This window comes from Tachyglossus aculeatus, chromosome 14 (genome assembly GCF_015852505.1).
Source record: "Tachyglossus aculeatus isolate mTacAcu1 chromosome 14, mTacAcu1.pri, whole genome shotgun sequence".
Taxonomy (NCBI): domain Eukaryota; kingdom Metazoa; phylum Chordata; class Mammalia; order Monotremata; family Tachyglossidae; genus Tachyglossus; species Tachyglossus aculeatus.
The window spans coordinates 28,465,879-28,487,086 of record NC_052079.1 but is presented as its reverse complement, the minus strand read 5'-3'; the positions used below and the strand labels follow the sequence as shown (position 1 = coordinate 28,487,086).

General features: G+C 41.1%; 1 protein-coding gene across 2 annotated transcripts in view; it reads right to left on the bottom strand.

The window, feature by feature from the left end:
* The window catches only part of SYT1 (synaptotagmin 1), a 675,618-nt gene that overhangs the window by 209,259 nt on the left and 445,151 nt on the right, over window positions 1-21,208 (bottom strand). For both annotated transcript variants that reach the window (XM_038756587.1, XM_038756588.1), the window contains exon 4: window positions 1,132-1,314. In XM_038756587.1, coding sequence (XP_038612515.1) covers window positions 1,132-1,297 — 166 coding nt within the window. In that variant the 5' untranslated portion in view covers window positions 1,298-1,314. The remainder of the gene's footprint in view (window positions 1-1,131; window positions 1,315-21,208) is intronic.

The window sequence follows — 21,208 nt, the reverse complement described above, 5'->3', positions numbered from 1 at the left end:
CAGGATGTGAGCCAGGAGTCGGCGGTGAGACAGGTGAGACTGAGGCACAGTGAGAAGGTTATTACTAGAAGACCAAAGTGTGTGGGCTGGGTTGTAGACAGAGAGAAGCAAGGTGAGGAAGCGGAGGGCAAGGTGGTGCAGTGCTTTAAATCTAATGGTGAGGAGTTTTTGCTTGATGCAGAGGTGGTTGGGAACTGAGGAGCGTTATGGTCTGTTCTGACCATTTTTGTAGAAAAATGATCTTGGCTTCCAGTTTATTGCTTCTAGATCTGGTCTAAGCTAAGCACTTTTAAAGAGCAGTTTAAAATTTCCCAAGATTTACATACAGCAAGTCATTCCAGCAGGAATTCTTAAAGTAGAACTAGTCTCATGACTTCCAACTCGGTGTCCTCTCCACAAGAGCTTGCTGTACTTCCATTCCCATTTCTGACCACCTTCCTGGAAATACTAATTAGTACCCACTGAGTCGAATGAGTTTCCTGATGGGACCATGTGCTGTTAAACACTGGACAGCCTAATACTAATTTTGTAACTACTGATGGGAAAAGAAACCTGGTGCCTCTCTATATTTTTTCATTTATTTCTCAGTTTCTCTCAGAACATAATACCATCTGACCATGACATGAGTTACTTGAAACTGAACTGCACAAAATACTTGGCTTTGAATGTTCAGAGGTCAGAAGAGTGTCACCATGTTCTGTCTCCCGAGTAACCCTTGATTTACAAGTTGCCTGGAACTTTTCAAAGAAATATGATACACTAAATGTTTGATGAGCATTTTCAGTGAGCAAATTCTCTAATTAAATATTACCCACTGGACTTAACTATGATCTTTATGAGACTACTGCAGCAAGCTTGCTTTAGTCATTTCTTAAGAATTATTCAGAGTGGAAACAAAATAACTTTTTTTTAATGAGTGGGTCTTGTCATTCCTGTCTATGAGGAAAAAGGGACAGCAAAGCAGAAGAGAAAACAAAGTAATGTGTGAGAATCCACAGTGATCTTTGAAAGAACCACAGAGTAGAGAAAATTACAGTCCAACTGTAAAAATGAATCTGCTATCTATTACCAGAGCTACTTTAAGCCTCTAAAATACAAAGATAATTATGAGAGAAATGTGTTCGTACTCACATGGAATTTTATTCAACCCGTTCATGAATTTCTCCTTTAGCTTGGAAAATGCATCTTCTTTTCCTTCTCCCGAACTGGCTGATTCCGTGACATTACTGGATAGAAGAGCAGCAGCAGTTGTTGCTGCAGGAGCTGCCAAGGCCTCATGATGACTCTCACCCACCATTTTAGGTCCTGGAGAAGCTAGGATGAAAAAAGAACCAGAAAGAAAAAGAAATTCAAAATGGTTAAAGATGGATCCCTACTCAAAGGCCAATTAGAACTGGCATAGCATAGTAGGTGCACCTGGTTTCAAGACAAATATTCCCTCTTTAGCTTATTACTGTTCTTCTTGCTGGTTCATGCAGTATTTATTAGGCAACAGGAATAACTTCCCCAGAAGGTAACATCATATATAGTTATCACTTATTATTCTCTTCCAACACAATTGAATTTGAACTGTCAAATCTATTAGAATTGTTGTGTGTCATAGCTTCTGGCCTACAACCATGAAAATGTAAATAGAGCAGTCAGTAGCAGCAGAGCATACAAAGATTTCATGCTTAAACATGCTTAAGGCATTAAAATATTAGTAAAAAATAAATGAAGTTGGAATAGTGACATAAATTTCAACAAGATGCCAGTGGGTAAAATTAAGCCCACTACAAAAGTACTCTATTTAAGACAAGTACTCTATTTCAGAAAACTTGTTAGTTATACAGTAACTCTTGATTTTCATTTATTGATGAAAATTTTTCCTCCCAGGCATTTCCTTTGACATTTCCTAAAGACAATACTATGTTAAATTATTCACTCATCTTACTGATGATGCCAACATGGAGTCACACTACATCTATGGGGTAGCCAACAATTCAGTGTTAATATGAAAACAACTCTCAAGATAATATTTCCTTTGAGTTTTCAAAATGCTTATTCATCTCCAGAGAATGAAAGTGGCATTATCGTCATCTTAACGGTGGAAAAATAGACATAAATACAGAGATAAATCACCATTGTGGAGAAGATTACACGGTAATGTTACAAACTTCATAAGGGTGCGATACATTTGAACTCCGTAACATCTGTGAAGTTCTTTGCATGCCTTAGAGAGATGAGCTTTTTAAAAAGATGTTAACATAATTTTGTTCCTAAGACAGACACCTGTGCCTAGCTATATTCTTTTGAATTTTTTCCTCGTATTTCTCTGATCTGAATCACTGATTATGATGATTACATTTTTGAATTTTAAAAAGGAATGAAAGTTGGAAGATTAACAATGTACAAGCTTAAAGTAAACTACATACATTCTATTATGCTTGGAAGAAAAAGATATAATGATGACGTATGTCTCAACTTAAAATCGTATTTAGAAAGCACGACAGGAATAAAATCAGTCAATGGGATTTTTAGGCATTCTTTGTGTTTAGAAATGTGTAGGCGATATTTTCTAGGAGTAGGAGTTGATTGGGAACGATAACTAGGAACGACTTGTTATTTCCCTTCTTGAGTCAGATTTCCTCCTTACCTGAATAGCCTAGCACTTATTTTCCTTGCTCTCACTGAACATCAGCCTGTTTATTTCAATTCCTTTAAACTAGACAAGAGCATTTTTGAATCACCACCCTATCCTATCCTTGTCCAATCCTGACAAGACCCATAAATTAAGACCCCACAAAGCATAACTATTAGTTTATAAATGCTCATCCATTGCTTCTGCCTCTAAACCGTGGCATTCCTGATAAGATATGCTTAACTGGAGACTTGGTGTGCATTCTACTCAAGACAACTGTCCTGCTTGCTAATGTCACTCAGGGCCCAGTAATAATAACAATAATAATTGTGGTACTTGTTAAGTGCTTACTATGTGCCAAGCACTGTACTAAGTTCTGGGATAGATACAAGAACATCAGGTACCACATGAGGCTCACATTCTAAGTAGAAGAGAGCAAAGGTATTGAATCCTCACTTAGAGGAAGACACCGAGGCACAGAGAAGTGGAGTGACTGCCCATGATCACGCAGCGGGTAACTGGTTGAGCTGAGATTAGAACCCAGGTCCTCTGACTTCCTGGCCTATTGTCGTTCCACTAGGCAACGCTACACTGCACCTTGGCATTTGAAAATATTTCCTAGTTATTATAGCTAAGCAGATTAAAATGCCAAAGGAGTCACAATATGTTAAAAGCATATAACTACAGTAAATAGATACAGCGTGATATCAGAGAGATCAGAAAAGCAGTGTGGTCTAGCGGCAAGAGCCCGGACCTGGGAATCAGAAGACATGGGTTCTAATCCCGGCTCTGCCACTTGTCTGCTGTGTCACTTTGAGCAAGTCACTTAGCCTCTCTGTGCCTCAGTTACCTCATCTGTCAAGTGAGGATTAAGACTGTGAGCCCCAAGTGGGACAACCTGATTACCAATGTATCTACCCCAGGGCTTAGAACAGTGCTCGGCATGTAGTTATTTGTATATATATATATATATATATATATATACACACACACACACACACACACACACACACACACACACACACACACAAAATTCTTCACCTTCCCGCATATTCCTCTGCTCTTTTTAACTTTCCAGACTGTAAACTCATCTCTTGACTGTAAGATCATTGTGAGTAGGAATATGTCTAATAACTCTATTCTATTGTTACTCTCCCAAGCACTTAGTACAGTGCTCTGCACACACTAAGTGCTCAATAAATATCACTGATTGATTTCTTATCATCTTCTGCAACAGCACTATCCTACCTGTTCTTTAAGCCTTGTTCTGTTTTCTGTCTCCCCCTGCTAGACTGTGAGACTGTTGTTGGGTAGGGATCATCCCTATATGTTGCTGATTTGTAGCTTTAATTTTATGGCTTTAATTCTGTTTGTTCTGATGACTTTGACACCTGTCTACATGTTTTGTTCTGTGGTCTGTCTCCCCCTGCTAGACTGTGAGCCCATTTTTGGGTAGGGACCGTCTTTATATGTTGCCAACTTGTACTTCCCAAGCACTTAGTACAGTGATCTGCACACAGTAAGCACTCAATAAATACTTTTGAATGAATGAATGAACCTTGGTGTCATCTTTGACTTCAAGTGCTGCCATTTCTCTTTTAATACTTGGTGGATCAAACTTCTTTCACCTTTACAACCACTACTCTGTCACAAACCCCAGTGACCCCCCAGCAGATTCACTATTCTTCTCCCCAGTTTTACTTTAAACCATCTTTCTAAATAGCCAGTTTGACCATATCATTTCTTCCAAAAAAAAAAAATAAAAAGATGGTGAACACGTCCCCATTGTCTTCAACCTAAACCACAATTCAGGGCCATTGGTTTCCAGGCTCTTCATCAGTTGGTTCCCTCAGATCATGCCCCTGTCTTCTCTTATCCAGTCTCATTCTCTCTGTCCTTTCCAAGCAGATCTCTTAATTCTGCTGCACACATGCCTCTCTGACCTCCATCCTATTATTCATACCATCCCTCCCCCTTCAGCTTTGCCAAATCAAATCTTTACTTTCCTTCCAAATAATAATAATAACTGTGGTATTTAAGTGCTTACTATGTGCCAGACTCTGTACTAAGTGCTGGGGTAGATATAAAAAAATTGGGTAAGACCAAGGCCCTGCCCACATTTAACCATATTTACTGAACATTTACTATGTGCAAAGCAGTGCACTAAGCACTTGAGCATGGTGCTCACAGTCTTAACCCCCATTTTACAGATGAAGTAAATGAGGCACAGAGAAGTTAAGTGATTTGTCCAAGGTCACACAGCAGACAAGTAGCAGAGCCTGAATTAATCAATCAATCAATCAATCAATTGTATTTATTGAGCGCTTACTATGTGCACAGCACTGTACTAAGCACTTGGGAAGTACAAATTGGCAACACATAGAGACAGTCCCTACCCAACAGTGGGCTCACAGTCTAAAAAAGGGAGACAGAGAACAGAACCAAACATACCAACAAAATAAAATAAATAGGATAGAAATGTACAAGTAAAATAAATAAATAAATAAATAAATAGAGTAATAAATATGTACAACCATATATACATATATACAGGTGCTGTGGGGAAGGGAAGGAGGTAAGATGGGGGGAAGGAGAGGGGGACGAGGGGGAGAGGAAGGAAGGGGCTCAGTCTGGGAAGGCCTCCTGGAGGAGGTGAGCTCTCAGCAGGGCCTTGAAGGGAGGAAGAGAGCTAGCTTGGCGGAGGGGCAGAGGGAGGGCATTCCAGGCCCGGGGGATGACGTGGGCCGGGGGTCGACAGCGGGAGAGGCGAGAACGAGGTACAGTGAGGAGATTAGCGGTGGAGGAACGGAGGGTGCGGGCTGGGCAGTAGAAGGAGAGAAGGGAGGTGAGGTAGGAGGGGGCGAGGTGATGGACAGCCTTGAAGCCCAGGGTGAGGAGTTTCTGCCTGATGCGCAGATTGATTGGTAGCCACTGGAGATTTTTGAGGAGGGGAGTGATATGCCCAGAGCATTTCTGGACAAAGATAATCCGGGCAGCAGCATGAAGTATGGATTGAAGTGGGGAGAGACACGAGGATGGGAGATCAGAGAGAAGGCTGGTGCAGTAGTCCAGACGGGATAGGATGAGAGCTTGAATGAGCAGGGTAGCAGTTTGGATGGAGAGGAAAGGGCGGATCTTGGCAATGTTGCGGAGCTGAGACCGGCAGGTTTTGGTGACGGCTTGGATGTGAGGGGGAATGAGAGAGAGTGGAGTCGAGGATGACACCAAGGTTGCGGGCTTGTGAGACGGGAAGGATGGTAGTGCCGTCAACAGAGATGGGAAAGTCAGGGAGAGGACAAGGTTTGGGAGGGAAGACAAGGAGCTCAGTCTTCGACATGTTGAGCTTTAGGTGGTGGGCGGACATCCAGATGGAGATGTCCTGAAGGCAGGAGGAGATGCGAGCCTGGAGGGAGGGGGAGAGAGCAGGGGCAGAGATGTAGATCTGGGTGTCATCAGCGTAGAGCCTGAATTAGAGCCCAGGTCCTTCTGCCTCCCGGGCCCATGCTCTATTAACTAGGACACACTGCCTTCAAACCTTCATGAAAAGCTATCATTTCTATGAGACATTCCCTAATTAATCCTCCTTCTCTTAGCTGATCATAATGATCTCTCAGAAATCTTATATTTCCTCATGTAGTTACCATTTCATTTATTATTTATTCAATTTTATCTGTTGCTGACACTCAAACTCTATCAACAAGATGCTGAGATCCCTGAAAAAAGATCCCTGCAAGACTCACAACCCCCCATTTCAGATTGATTATTCAAAGAACAAACCAATATCAAAGGGTCGGTAAACAATTCCCTGTACTGGAGACTGAGGAATTGGAGTGTGGCCTTCTAGTACTGGCCACCCTGGACCCACGGAGCACTCTCAGGGAGACTCCCATTGTAGCCCAAGACCCTCTTCTGTTCAAATCTTTTCAATTTTGCACCAGAGGTGGGTTTCCTTTCATTTAATTGTATTTTTTCATTCAATCATATGTATTGAGTGCTCAAAATACTATACTAAGTCCTTGGGAGAGTAGAGTATAACAATAAACAGATACATTCCCTGCCCACAAAAAGTTTGCAGTTTAGAGAACTAATCTCTAACTAATCTCGTTCTCACCTGTCCCTCTGTCGACCCCCAGCCTACATCCTTCCCCTGGCCTGGAATGCCCTCCCTTCACACATCCGCCAAGCTAGCTCTCTTCCTCCCTTCAAAGCCCTGCTGAGAGCTCACCTCCTCCAGGAGATCTTCCTAGACTGAGCCCCCTTTTTCCTCTCCTCCTCCCCATCCCCCCGTCCTATCTCCTTCCCCTCTCCACAGCACTTGTATATATATTTATACAGATTTATTACTCTATTTTACTTGTACATATTTACTATTCTATGTATTTTGTTAATGATGTGCATATAGCTTTAATTCTATTTGTTCTGATGATTTTGACACCTGTCTACATGTTCTGTTTTGTTGTCTGTCTCCCCCCTCTAGAATGTGAGCCAATTGTTGGGTAGGGACCATCTCTATATGTTGCTGACTTGTACTTCCCAAGCTCTTAGTGCAGTGCTCTGCACACAGGAAGCGCTCAATAAATATGATTGAATGAATGAATTGACTAATCGTTCCTAATCTCTGATCTCACTTTGGGGTGGTCTGGAATGTTTCTGAGACATGTCTGAATATTTTTGGGTTGTGCCCTGATCAAGAGTTTGGGCCTGTTCAGCTGTCTTAAACTTTGTGCACGGAAAATCTTATCCTAATTATCTTAAGAAGATCTAGTGGATAGAGCCTGGGTCTGAGAGTCAGAAGGATCTGGGTTCTAATCCTGTCTGCTGTGTGACTTTGGGCAAGTCATTTAACATCTCTCAGTTTCCTCAATTGTAAAATAGGGATTAAGGATATGAGTCCCCTGTGGGACATGGAGTGTGTCCAAAATGATTAGCTTGTACCTTCCCCAGCGCTTAATACAGTGCCTGGCACATAGTACATGCTCAACAAATACCATAAAAATGCAAAAAAAGATTAAACTGAGATTGAAAATGCCTCATCATTCTGTGATTGCTATTTTCAATTGCTCCCTTGCATTCCCTTTACTCCCTTCTGATTTTGGTCTTGAACCTTCCTTTGGAGAAGATGCAATGATCTTATTCTTCTTCAGTCCAATTGTTCTTAGAGATAACCCCTCTGTTGCTACCAACAACTGTGCCATCCCATTGTTATGCTCCTATTATTTCCTCCCAACAATTTTCACGCTCCAAATTCATACATATAAGCCACCTGCAAAGAATCCATATAAACATCAACATAAGGGAGCACTTTTTATGCACAGAGCATTATATTTACTAGGTACTTGGGAAACATACCAAAGAAGTAAAGATATGATCCAAAGCCCTTGAGGAATTTACAGTCTGGAAGGGAGACAGTAAACATAAATCATTTTCTTGTCATTTTTATCCATTGTCTGGTTCTCAACTATTGTTCATTCCTCTCTCTGATCTGGCTTTGTCTTCCTAGATAGGTTCTTTACTTCTTCAGTGCTGGAGCTAATTTCTACTTCTTCAGTTTCTTCTCTATGCACTGATTACATTTTCTCATGCTTTAGAGGTGTCTCATGCTAAGTATGCTCTCGGCAGATATTGTGGATGATGATAAATGGCTACAATATCACCATACATTCCAACTGATCTACTTATTTTATCCACACTATCTTTTTCCTTATTGTATATGAATAGAAATATTGCACATTTTGGGTACTATTGTGGGACATTCTGGCTATTTGAAAAAGGATGAGGAGTTTCTTCATAATCCAGCGTTTCTAAGATGTGACAGTTCTAAGATGCATCAACAAATATTTGTTGGGAAATTGCATAGTATAGGATCAGTACTACAATTTCCAGTTAATTTAGAGGAATTTAATGCAGTGGCACCATGAACTTAAATTATGTTCTCTAATTGCAGTATAAATATTTCAATAATAATAATAATAATAATTGTGGTATTTGTTAAGTGCTTGCTTTGTGCCAGGCACCATACTAAGCATTGGGGTGGATCCAAGTAAATCAGGGTGGACACAGTCCCTGTCCCACATGGGGCTCACAGTCTTAATCCCCATTTTCCAGATGAGGTAAATGAGGGACAGAGAAGTTAAGTGATTTGCCCAACTTCACAAAGCAGGCAAGTGGCAGAGCTGGGATTAGAACCCAGGTCATTCTGACTTCCTGGCTCATGCTCTTTTCATTATGTCAGACTGCTTCTCTATATCAGTGGAATACTATGATTTGTGAAGGGATATACACTGTGTTTATGTGCTAGTATGACTTTTAGCTACCGAACAGTAGAGAAAAACTTGAAATTTCTTTCCACTTTATAATCCTATTAAAAAATATTTGAAGGATATATTTAAAAGGCTATCTAGGCTATATTTTTAGGGAAGAAAAAATAGAACTACATTTCTCTGCTCTTCAAGAACAATCCTGTAGATGTTAAATATAATTGTAGGTCATTCCACTGAATGAAGCATGCATGAAGTCTCTGAGATGTGCTATAAGATGTTTAACCCTTGTCTGACCTTTTTTATTACTGAAAGGAAACATTCAGTTACACTCAAAACACATTAAGATTTTGAAAAATGACCAAGGTGATGGAATGAGTGATGGCAAACATTTATAGACAAGATTTCATATATAGAGAGAGATAGACAGATAGATAAAACAAACTGTGGTACAGTTTAGAAACCTGCTGGGTAATCAAATGTCTAATAGGGTGGATAATTGATCGCTTATATTTTCACCTTAAACCCAGATGTCCCTGGAGATAATGTAATTTTAAATGCCAAAACTAAGATCAGTTAAAATCTCCAATGACTACCGATCAATCTGCGCATCAGGCAGAAACTCCTCCCCCTGGGCTTCAAGGCTCTCCATCACCTCGCCCCCTCCTACCTCACCTCCCTTCTCTCCTTCTACTGCCCAGCCGGCACCCTCCGCTCCTCCACCGCTAATCTCCTCACTGTACCTCGTTCGCGCCTGTCCCGCCATCGACCCCCGGTCCACGTCATCCCCGGGGCCTGGAATGCCCTCCCTCTGCCCATCCGCCAAGCTAGCTCTCTTCCTCCCTTCAAGGCCCTGCTGAGAGCTCACCTCCTCCAGGAGGCCTTCCCAGACTGAGCCCCTTCTTTCCTCTCCCCCTCGTCCCCCTCTCCATCCCCCCGTCTTACCTCCTTCCCTTCCCCACAGCACCTGTATATATGTATATATGGTTGTACATATTTATTACTCTATTTATTTATTTATTTATTTTACTTGTACATTTCTATCCTATTTATTTTATTTTGTTGGTATGTTTGGTTCCGTTCTCTGTCTCCCCCTTTTAGACTGTGAGCCCACTGTTGGGTAGGGACTGTCTCTATGTGTTGCCAATTTGTACTTCCCAAGCGCTTAGTACAGTGCTCTGCACATAGTAAGCGCTCAATAAATACGATTGATTGATTGATTGATTGATTGATTGATTAAAAGGCAATCATAAAATAGAATATGTGGAACATTGAGGTATATCAGTCACCTTTGAGAACAAAAATGCACCTATTATTCTGTCTTTGTGAGTGTAGTTACAAATGCTCAGCTTTTTAGATAGTTTAATATATAATCTGGAGAAAATAGGCAAAACTGTAATTTAATATGTGTCCAATAATTGATGAAGAATGGGGTTGCTTATTCTATTTCAGCACTGATTTCCAATCTACAGATCCAATCAATCTATCAGTCATATTTATGGGACGTTTACTGTAGCATAGCAGATCTTTGAATTAAGCACTTGGGAGACTACACTACAACAGAGCTGGTAGACATGTTGCCAGCCTACAGCGAGCTTACAGCCTAGAGGGGGAGAAACCAGAATCTCAATTAACAATTGGATAATAATTTATGTCTTCTTAAAGAATTATTTTACTGTTGAAAAACAGAAGTGGTCTCAGAAGCAAAGTGTTAATGGCTCACTCTATGGAGGTTCATTCAACTCTCAAAACACAGGGGTCCAATTTGGCAAAAATAGAGTAACTTTGAAAGTGAACATTCTTCTAACAATCCATCAATCAGTGAAACTTATACCTACTGAGTGCACAGTACCATACTAAGCACTTGGAGGAGTTCAGAAGAAGCAATTCATGGAACGTAATAGAATGGGTGAGATGAGTAAATGGCTCCCTATTTACAAATAGTGGGAGCAACAGAAAGAAGAAGGATATGAGGCAGTAGCATGAGAATAACAGGAAGAATAGCTGAAAAAGGAACATAAAAATGAATACATGTGAGTAGTTATGTGTTGTGGATAGAAATGAAATACATAAGTGCAAGAAAGAATGTTGTTTTGACATGATTGGGTGCTGAAATTCCTTAAGCCTTCCCTGAGAGTATGGAATTTGACAAGGCTCCAAAGTTATTTATACTAATCTCTGTAACCCTCTCTGGGATGTAAGCTAGTTATGGGCAGGGAACACATCTTCCAACTCTGTTATATTGTAGTTCTCTTCCAAGCACTTAGTAGAGTGCTGTGTACACAGTAAATGCTCAATAAGTTTGATTGATTGCTTGATTTATCATATTTATTGAGTGCTTACTGTGTGCAGAGCACTATATTAAGTGCTTAGGACAGTACAATGTAACAGACATGCCTTGCCCACAATGAACTTACAGTCTCGAGGGGAAGACAGACATTGATAAAAATAAATAAATAACAGATATGTACATAACTGCTGTGAGGCTGAGGGAGGGGTGAAAAAACACAGCAAATCAGGGTGAAGCAGAAGGGAGTGAGGAAAGAGGGAATGAGGGCTTAGTCAGGGAAAGCCTCTTGGAAGAATTCTGCCTTCAATAAGGCTTTGAAGTTGGGGTGAGTAATTGTCTGTCAGAAATGAGGAGGGTGAACATCCCAGGCCAAAATCAGATGTGGGCTAGAGGTTGGTGGAGAGATAGATGGGATGGTAAAGTGTGTGGGTCGGGTTGTAGTGGGAGAACAGTGAGGTGAAATAGGAGAGGGCAAAGTGATTGGGTGCTTTAGAGCCAAGGGTAAGGAGTTTCTATTTGATGTGGAAGTGGACAGGCAACCACTGGAGGTTGTTGAGGAGTGGGGAAGCATGGACTGAATGTTTATGTAGAAAAATGATCCGGGTAGCAGAGTGAAGTATGGACTGGAATTAGGAGAGACAGGAGGCAGGGAGGTCAGCAGGGAGGCTGATACAGTAATCAAGGAGGGACAGGATAAGTGCTTGGATTAACATGGTAGTAGTTTGGGTGGAGACGTTGTGAAAGTTGAACACAGTATTTAGTGATAGATTGAATTTGTGGGTTGACAGAGAGAGGAGTCAAGGATAATGTCAAGGTTATGGGCTTGTGAAAGAGGAAGATGGTGGTGCTGTATACAGTGATGGGAAAGTCATGCAGAGGACAGGATTTAAGTGGGAAGATAAGGAGTTCTGTTTTGGACAGGTGAACTTTGAGGTGGTGGCAGGACATCCAAGTAGAGATCTCTTGAAGGCAAGAGGAAAAAGAGAGAGAGAGAGAGAGAGAGAGAGAGAGAGAGAGAGAGAGAGAGAGAGAGAGAGAGAGAGAGAGAGAGAGAGAGAGAGAGAGAGAGAGAGAGGGAGAGTAAAGAGATCAGGGCTGGAGATGTAGAAGATTTTGCAATTATCCACATAGAGGTGGTAGTTGAAGCCATGTGAACAAATGAGTTCTCAAGGGAGTGGGTGTAGATGGAAAATAGAAAGGGACCCGTTGGTCTCATAGATTTAGAAGGAGATGGATTTCTAGGCAGGAGAAAGGACTTAGGCCAGGTTCAGTTACATGTAGATACTGAGATAAGGTTAAAAGTGAGTTTGGTAGGCATTTTGTGTGTAAACTGGGGAAGAGTGGATGAAGAAAATAGGTGAAGGCTAAGGAAGGCAATGGTGAAGAGTTCTAGTGTGATGCAGAAGAATAGTAATTGGAAGTTTCTGAGGAATGGAGAGATGTGTGCAAAGTTACATTTCAAGAAGTTTATCCATGCAAAAGCATGCAGTCTAGACCAAATTGGGAACAGGATGGAGACAGGGAACCTACTGAGGGGTTGGATACAGTCGGTAGCCTAACCATGAAGCAGTGTGGCTCAGTGGAAAGAGCATGGGCTTTGGAGTCAGAGGTCATGGGTTCAAATCCCGGCTCCGCCAATTGTCAGCTGTGTGACTTTGGGCAAGTCACTTAACTTCTCTGGGCCTCAGTTACCTCATCTGTAAAATGGGATGAAGACTGTGAGCGCCCTGTGGGACAACCTGATCACCTTGAACTTCCCCAGTGCTTAGAACAGTGCTTTGCACATAGTAAGCACTTAATAAATGCCATCATCATTATCATGATACAGTGAGAACTTAGATCAGTGCGGTAGCTATCTGAAAGGTGAGGAAGAGGCAGATCCGAAACTTATTTTAAAATAAGGACAAATAGGTTTAGCAGTTGAATTTGAGTATTGAAATACTGTGAAGACTTGAGGATGATACCAAGGATATGAGCTTCTGGGACAAGGAGGTGGATGGGGTTATTAAAAGCAGTGAGAAGATTAGGAGGAATGGGTTAAGAAGAGGAAGGTGATCTGTTCAGTTTTAGGTATGTTTGAATTTAAGATACCAGGAATACATCCAAGTAAAGATAGTCTGGATTTGAGAAGAAATGTGTAGGCGTAGATTAGAGGAGAGGTAAATTTGGGAGGCAAACTTGTTAGAAGGGGAAACTGAAGCAATGAAAAAATGTGCCCAGGGAACTCTAAAATGGGGAAACTAGAAGAATACCCTTCCAATTTAGTAGGAGGTGTTTCCAATTCAACAGACTATGAAAACTATCGTTTACCAAGGCACTTACCAAAGAGTTGCTATGCAATGATGAAGGTGCTTAGGAGGCACATACAAAAAAAAGCCTGAAGAAAACGAAGGATAGAAAAGAAAAATATTCACTTACGAAAGAACACTCATGCATTTTTGATCAATCAATCAATCAATCAACCACATTATCAAGTGCTTACTATGCGTAGGGCACTGTGTTAAGCACTTATCTCACACTCTCTTTTTGTCTTTGATCTTACTTGGATGCTGGGATAAACAAAATGAGTGCTGGATGCGGGCGGTCAATCAATCATAGTTGGTGAGTGCTTACTGTGTGCAGAGCACTGTACTAACTTCTTGGGAGAGTCCAACAGAACACTGTAACAAACACATATCCTGCCCACAATGAGCTTGCAGTCTAGAGGGGACACAGCAGAAGCAGTACAGTGGCACAGTTCATTTTAAAATTCATTCATTCATTCAATCATATTTATTGAGAGCTTACTGTGTGCAGAGCACTGTACTAAGCGCTTGGGAAGTACAAGTTGGCAACATATAGAGACGGTCCCTACCCAACAATGGGCTCATGCAAACATAGATAATAAAAAAGGAAAAAGACAAATGGATAATAGTAAAGCTATATTTAAATATTTTATAAAAACACTCCTGCTGAAAAGTGGGCATATTTTGAGAATATGAGAAATAGTAGAAAATAGTAGATGTGTTAGATTGTGCTCACGAAGTGGAGGTCAGAACGTTCCGATTCCATTCTAAATCAAATTTCTCTGATCTAGTCTCAAAAATATATTTCAGATGTGTTTAAAATGTCACTTGAAAAAACTCTAAATGTAAAAAAAAATGTTTGGCATCATTGAGTGATGAATTAATTCTATAGGCAATTCAGAATTTTCAGTAACTATGCAGGTGCTTGGATGTAGGGCTACTGCTACAGTTGTTTTTCTTCTCAAATAGATGTCATATCTCTTGAGGGTAACAGAAAAGAAGCAGGTGATTATTCAGCCACTGGCACTGTGGGATAGTATTGATTCCCAACAGTAGTCCCAGGACAAGGTTATTTGGAAGATTAAAGACTGGAAAATAGACATTAGTACATCCAGAGAAGAGAGTAACTTGCTGCTCACCAGCAGTACTGTATATACACTTTCTCCCCCAAGCACCTATTGAGATCCTTAACATGTAATTTCATGATACTATACTTCTTAATATAAAGTTTAACAGTTGGGACATTTTAAAAGTTCTTTTGGTCAAAACATTTAAATTGTAATTGACTATGGAAAAACAAACATGATATTATTTGCAAATGTTATACTGAATCTACGAGAAGCAAAAACAAGAGGTTATAGTCTCATACATGAGTTTCTCCATAAAATTCAAGCTTCCTATAGGCAAGGAATATGTCTCTTAGGTTCTTCTTTCCCAAAAGCTTACTACAGTGCATTATACTCACTGGTGTTTAGTTAGTTCTATTATTACTCTGTTGCTATCACTAATAATCTTATTTCTTATTCCAAACACATTAAATCTAACAATTTAATGCAGCTTTAATAGAACACAAGTTCAAGCAGGGTCTAGTGGATAGAGCATGGGCCTGGGAGTCAGAGAACCTGGGTTCTAAAACTGGCTCTGCCATTTGTGTGCTGTGTGACCTTGGGTCATTTGGGTCATTTATCAATTGGTCATTGATCAATTTATCAATATCAATTGGGTCATTTAACTTCTCAATGCCTCTGTTTCCTCATCTGTAAAATGGGGATTAAGTCTTACTCCCTCCCACCTATTCTGAGAGCCCACTGCGGGACATGGACTGTGTCCAAACTGATAACTTGTATCCACCCCAGTACTTAGAACAGTGCTTGGCACAGAGTAAGCGTTTAACAAATACCATTATTATTGAGAAGCAGCGTGGCTCAGTGGAAAGAGCCCGGGCTTGGGAGTCAGAGGTCATGGGTTCTAATCCCGGCTCTGCCACTTGTCTGCTGTATGACCTTGGGCAAGTCACTTCAATTCTCTGGGCCTCAGTTCCCTCATCTGTAAAATAGGGATTAAGACTGTGAGCCACATGGGGGACAACCTGATTACCTTGTATCTACCCCAGCACATAGAACAGTGCTTGGCACATAGTAAGTGCTTAACAAATACCACCATTATTATTATAGTAAGTGCTTAACAATGATCATAGTCATAATTACTATTGTTATGATTTAATAAAATAAACCTAAAACTAAATATAAGCCAAGTAAAATTTTAATCCATTATTCTATCAATTGTATCAGCATTATATCAATTAATTTTAAAATCCTGAATATCCTAGTGTCTGATAAAACAATTTTCTGTCAATAGGGTGATGTTTTATAGAAAACTGAAAATTTACCTTTTTCCAATGGGAAATGAAAAAGACAAATGAATTTAGTATTAGGATTGCAAAAGTGACTAAAGATATTTGTAATAAATTATTTCATTCCCAGTTCAAATATTCATGTGTGAATAAAACATTTCTTCCCAATTAATGAAGTATCATCTTCAAAATTTCAGAAACTGACATTTATTTAAAAGGACAAGCTCAAAAAAGGACATTTTTAGGGGCTTTCTTAATACAAGACTGGGTCCTAATTTTTCAAAAGATAGCAGGATCCCAATCAACATTTTGTACTAAATCTTATTTTCACCAACATTTAAGGGCTACAAAAAAATCCTATATTTCTGTACATTGTGATGGATGTAAAGTTCAAAGGTTTTTGTTTTTTTTTTTGTAAAGACAGCAAATATGGAGACCTAGGAGGTTAAATGATGCCTTGCTGAATTCAGTTTAATTCTCTGTGCTGCGTATAATATTAATTGCAGTAACCTACCTGCCCTTAGCCTTTATATATTAAGTGGACAAAAGATCCCTTTGACAACTCCCAAGCAGATATGCTACCTATGGAGATATTACCATACTTAGAAATGCTCCCAAACGGAGAAGTGGATTTAATAGGATGGGAATTGGGAAACCATCTTGACCAAAACGAAGGAGCCTAGCTTTTCCTGTGATGTAAAAATAATATTAATAATAATTACAGTACATTACACTCTTACTATGAGCCGAGCACTGTTCTAAAGCCCTGTTAATTGGTTTGGACACAATTCCTGTCCCATATGGGGTTCACATTCTTATCCCCATTTTACAGTTGAGGTAACTGAGATGCAGAGAAGTGAAGTGACTTGCCCTAGGTCACACAGCAGCCATGTGGTGGAGCCTGGATTAGAATGCAGGTCTGGCGGACTCCCAGGCTTGCGCTCTATCCATTAAGCTATGCAGACCCACTACCATGTCCATTGCCTAAACCAGCTATTTCGGATTTTTAATTCCCTCGTCAAATCCCCTTTCCTCCTGCCCCTCCCATCTTCAGCCCCTAGTAAACTTGCCACCTACTTCATCGATAAAATTGAAACCACCAAGCGTGGTCTCCGTAAAATTGTCCTCTGATCCTCTCCAGTCCCCTTTTGCTCCTGCCCCTATCCATCCTTCCTAGAAGCATCTCAATGGGAAAACTTCAGCCTCCTCTTAAAATATAACCATTTCAATCAATCAGTCAATCAATAGTATTTATTGAGTGTGTTTATTGTGTGCAGAGCACTGTACTAAGCACTTAGGAGAGTACAATGAGAAGCAGCGTGGCTAAATGAGAAGCAGCGTGGCTCAGTGGAAAGAGCCCGGGCTTTGGAGTCAGAGGTCATGAGTTCAAATCCCGGCTCCACCACTTGTCAGCTGGGTGACTTCACTTCTCTGGGCCTCAGTTCCCTCATATGTAAAATGGGGATGAAGACTGTGAGCCCACTGTGGGACAACCTGATCACCTTGTATAACCTCCCCAGTGCTTAGAACAGTGCTTTGCACGTAGTAAGCACTTAATAAATGCCATCATTATTATTATTATTACAATACAACCGAGTTGGAAGACACATTCGCTGCCCAAAAGGAACTAACGTTCCAGAAATGGGAGACAGATATTTAATTGAATTTATACACACATATTTAATTGCTGTGAGGGTGAGGGTGGACTAAATATCAAGTGCATGACCTAGTGGAAAGAGCACAGGCTTGGGAGTCAGAAGAGCTGGGTTCTAATCTCGGCTATGCTAATTGCTTGCTGTGTGACCTTGAAAAAATAACTTCTATGTACCTCAGCTTTCCTGTTCTCCCTCCCAAATAGATTGTGAACCCCATTTGGGAGAGGGATTGCAGCCAATCTAATTAAGTTTTATCTTCCCCAGCTCTTAGAATAGTGTTTGACATATAAACGCTTAACAAATACCATAAAAAGAAAGAAAAAATAACAAAGGGTACAGATACAAGTGTATAGGGAATGCAGAATGGAGAGGAGTTGGGGTAAAGCAGTGTGGCCTAGTGGTTTGAACACTGGACTGGGAGTAAGAAGGACCAGTGTTTTAATCCCCACTCTGCCACATATCCATTATGTGACCTTGGGCAAGTTGCTTAACTTCTCTGTGTCTCAGTTACCTCATCTGTGAAATGGAGACTAAGATTGCGACCCCATGTGGGACAGTGATTTTGTCCAACCTGATTAGCTTGTATCTACCCCAGGGTCTAGTACATTTCCTGGCACAGAGTACGCACTTAAAAAATACCATAAAAAAGAGAACTTAAGGTCTCTTGGAGGAATTGTGGCCTTAATAAGACTTTGAAGTTGGGGAGAAGGGGTGTTCTGGCATCTGTGGAGGAAGAGGGAATTCCAGTCCAGAGGGAGGATGTGGGAAATGGGTCGGCTGGGAGAGAGATAAAATTGGGGCACAGAGTCCATCTGAGACTCCCACTTTATCCCATTGCTACTTATTAAAACAATTTCCCTCTCCGTTCTTCCCTCCCTGAGCTCCATCTTCAAACTTTCACTCTGCATTGGCTCCTTCCCCACTGCTTTCAAACATGCCTACATACCCTCTATTCGAAAAGAAAAAAAAAATCTTCTCTTAGTGTCATGACACCAGTTATTGTCTCATTTCCCTCCTTCCTTTCCTTTCCAGACTTTTCAAGCAAGTTGTTTCAGTCAGCTGCCTCTATTTCTTCTCTTCCTATTCTCTCCTTAACACTCTGCAATCTGGCCACTGCTCCCTCCATTTTATGGAAACAGCCCATTCTAAGTTTACAAATGACTTTTTTTTTTCTAAATCCAGTCAAATCTTCTATATCCTAATCTTCCCAAACCACTCAGCAGCCTTTAACATTGTAGCCCACCTACTCTCGGAAAGACTATCTAAACTTGACTTCACTGAACCTCTACTGGTTCTCTTCCTATTGCCCTGGCTGCTCCTTCGTTTCTCTGGCTCCTACTCTGTTTTTCACCCTCTGTCTTTTACTCCTCAAGGCTCAGTTCTGGGTCTCCTTATATTCTCTATTACACCCACTGCCTTGGAGAACTCATTTGTAGACAATACCACTCCTCTGCCAATCTCACAAGCCCCTAACCTTGGTGATGTCCTCCACTAATCTCTTTCATGCAACCAACATACTCAATTACCAAATCCTGTTGGTGTTATAATAATAATAATAATAATGACATTTATTAAGCACTTACTATGTGCAAAGCACTGTTCTAGGCATTGGGGAGGTTACAAGGTGATTAGGTTGTCCCATGGAGGGCTCACAATCATAATCCCCATTTTACAGATGAGGTACCTCAGGCACAGAGAAATTAAGTAAGTTGCCCAAAGTCACACAGTTGACAATTGGCAGAGCCAGGATTTGGACCCATGACCTCTGACTCCAAAGCCCATGCTCTTTCCACTTGAGCCATGCTGCTTCTCACAGCATCTCACAGCATCACAGCATCACTCCATCTACCCTTTCCTCTCCATCCAAACAGTTACTATGCTGATTCAAGCACTTAACCTTTTCTGCCTTCACTACCGCACCTGCATCTCATTGACCTCTCTGCCTCCTGTCTCTCCCCAACTCTTTCCCCACTCCAGTCCATACTTCTCTCTGTTGCCCAGATCATATTTAAAAAATAACTATTCAGCCAACTCCCCACTCCTCAAGAACCTCTAGAAGCCCATCCACCTCTGCATCAAAAAGAAACCCCTTACCATCAGCTTAAAAGCATTCAAACTGCCCCCTCCTACCTTACCTCACTGATCTACTACAGCGCAGCCCACAGACTTTGATCTTCTAGCCAGTGTACTCACTGTACCCCAGTTTCATCTATCTCATCCCTGATGCCTCTTCCACACCCTTTTTCTGGTCCAGCACACCCTTATCTTCCTCCTCCATATTCACCAGACCATCACTCTCCCTGCTTTTAAAGCCTTTTTAAGGTCACATGTCCTCCAAGAGGACTTCCTTACTTAAAGCCCTCTTTCTCAACTTCCTCTCTACTCTGTGTCATGCATTCACGGATCCGCTTTGGACATTTTGTATTCACTCCACCCTCAGCAATTATGTACCTATCCATGAACTACTTATTTGCATTAATGTCTCTCTCCCTCTCTAGGTCTTAAGCTTGTTGTGGCCAAGAAATGTGTCTACCAACTCTGTTGCATTGCACTCGCCCAAGTGCTTAGTACAGTGCTCTGCACACAGTAAGTGCTTAATTAATACTAGAAGCAGCTTGGCCTAGTGGCTAGATCATGGGCTTGGGAGTCAGAGGATGTGGGTTCTGATCCCGGCTCTGCACTTGTCTGCTGTGTGACCTTGGGCAAATCACTTCACTTCTCTGTGCCTCAGTTAACTCATCTGCAAAATTGACTGTAAGCCCCGCTTGGGACAACTTGATTACCTTGTATCTACCCCAATGCTTAGAACAGTGCTTGGCATATAGTAAGCGCTTAACAAATACCATCATTATTATTACTGTTGACTGACTGATACATTCAAATACCATTTATACATGAATGATTTCTATACCTTCCTGTCCAGTTCTAGCCTCTCTCCTTCCCTGCAGTCTTGCATTTCCTCCTGGCTCTATCTTTTCTTTGAAGTCCCGCTGAAACCTTAAACTGAACATATCCAAAACAGAACTCTTTATCTTCCAAAACCTGCTCTTGTGATTTTCCTATTATTTTCCCACCAGCATCCTCCCTGTCTAACAAACCCATACCTTGGCATCATCCTCAACTCAGCTCTTTCATTCAAGGCACACATTCAGTCTGACATCAAATCCTGTTGGTTCTACCTTCATAACATCTACAGAATTCACCCTTTCCTCTCCATCCAAACTGCTTCCACTCTGATCCTAGGTCTTAAAATATCTCGCTTTACAGCATCACCCACCTTGCTAATCTCCCCATTTCCTCGCTCTCCCCATTCCAAACCACTTTTTCATCATTTTTTCAGAAAAAAAAATTAAGTCCACATACTCAGAAATCTGCAGTGGTTGTCCATCCATCTATGAACAAACGGAAACTCCTTACCAATGTCTTTAAGGTACTCAATCAGCTGTCTCCTTCCTATCTTGTTTTGCTAATCTTCTATTACAATCCAGTCCATACACACTGCTCTTCTACTGCCAACCTACTCAATGAACCTTGAGCTTGTCCATCTCATCACTGACCCCTAGACCACATCTTCCCTCTGGCCTGACCTCTCTCCCCCTTCAAATTTAACAGTCCACCACTACCCAGGCTTTCAAAGTCTACTAAAAATCAAGCTTCCTCCAAGAAGCCTTCACTGACTAGGCCCTCATTTCTTTATTTTCCCTCCCTTCTTTGTTGCCTATGCACTTTGATCTGTAAGCACTTTGAT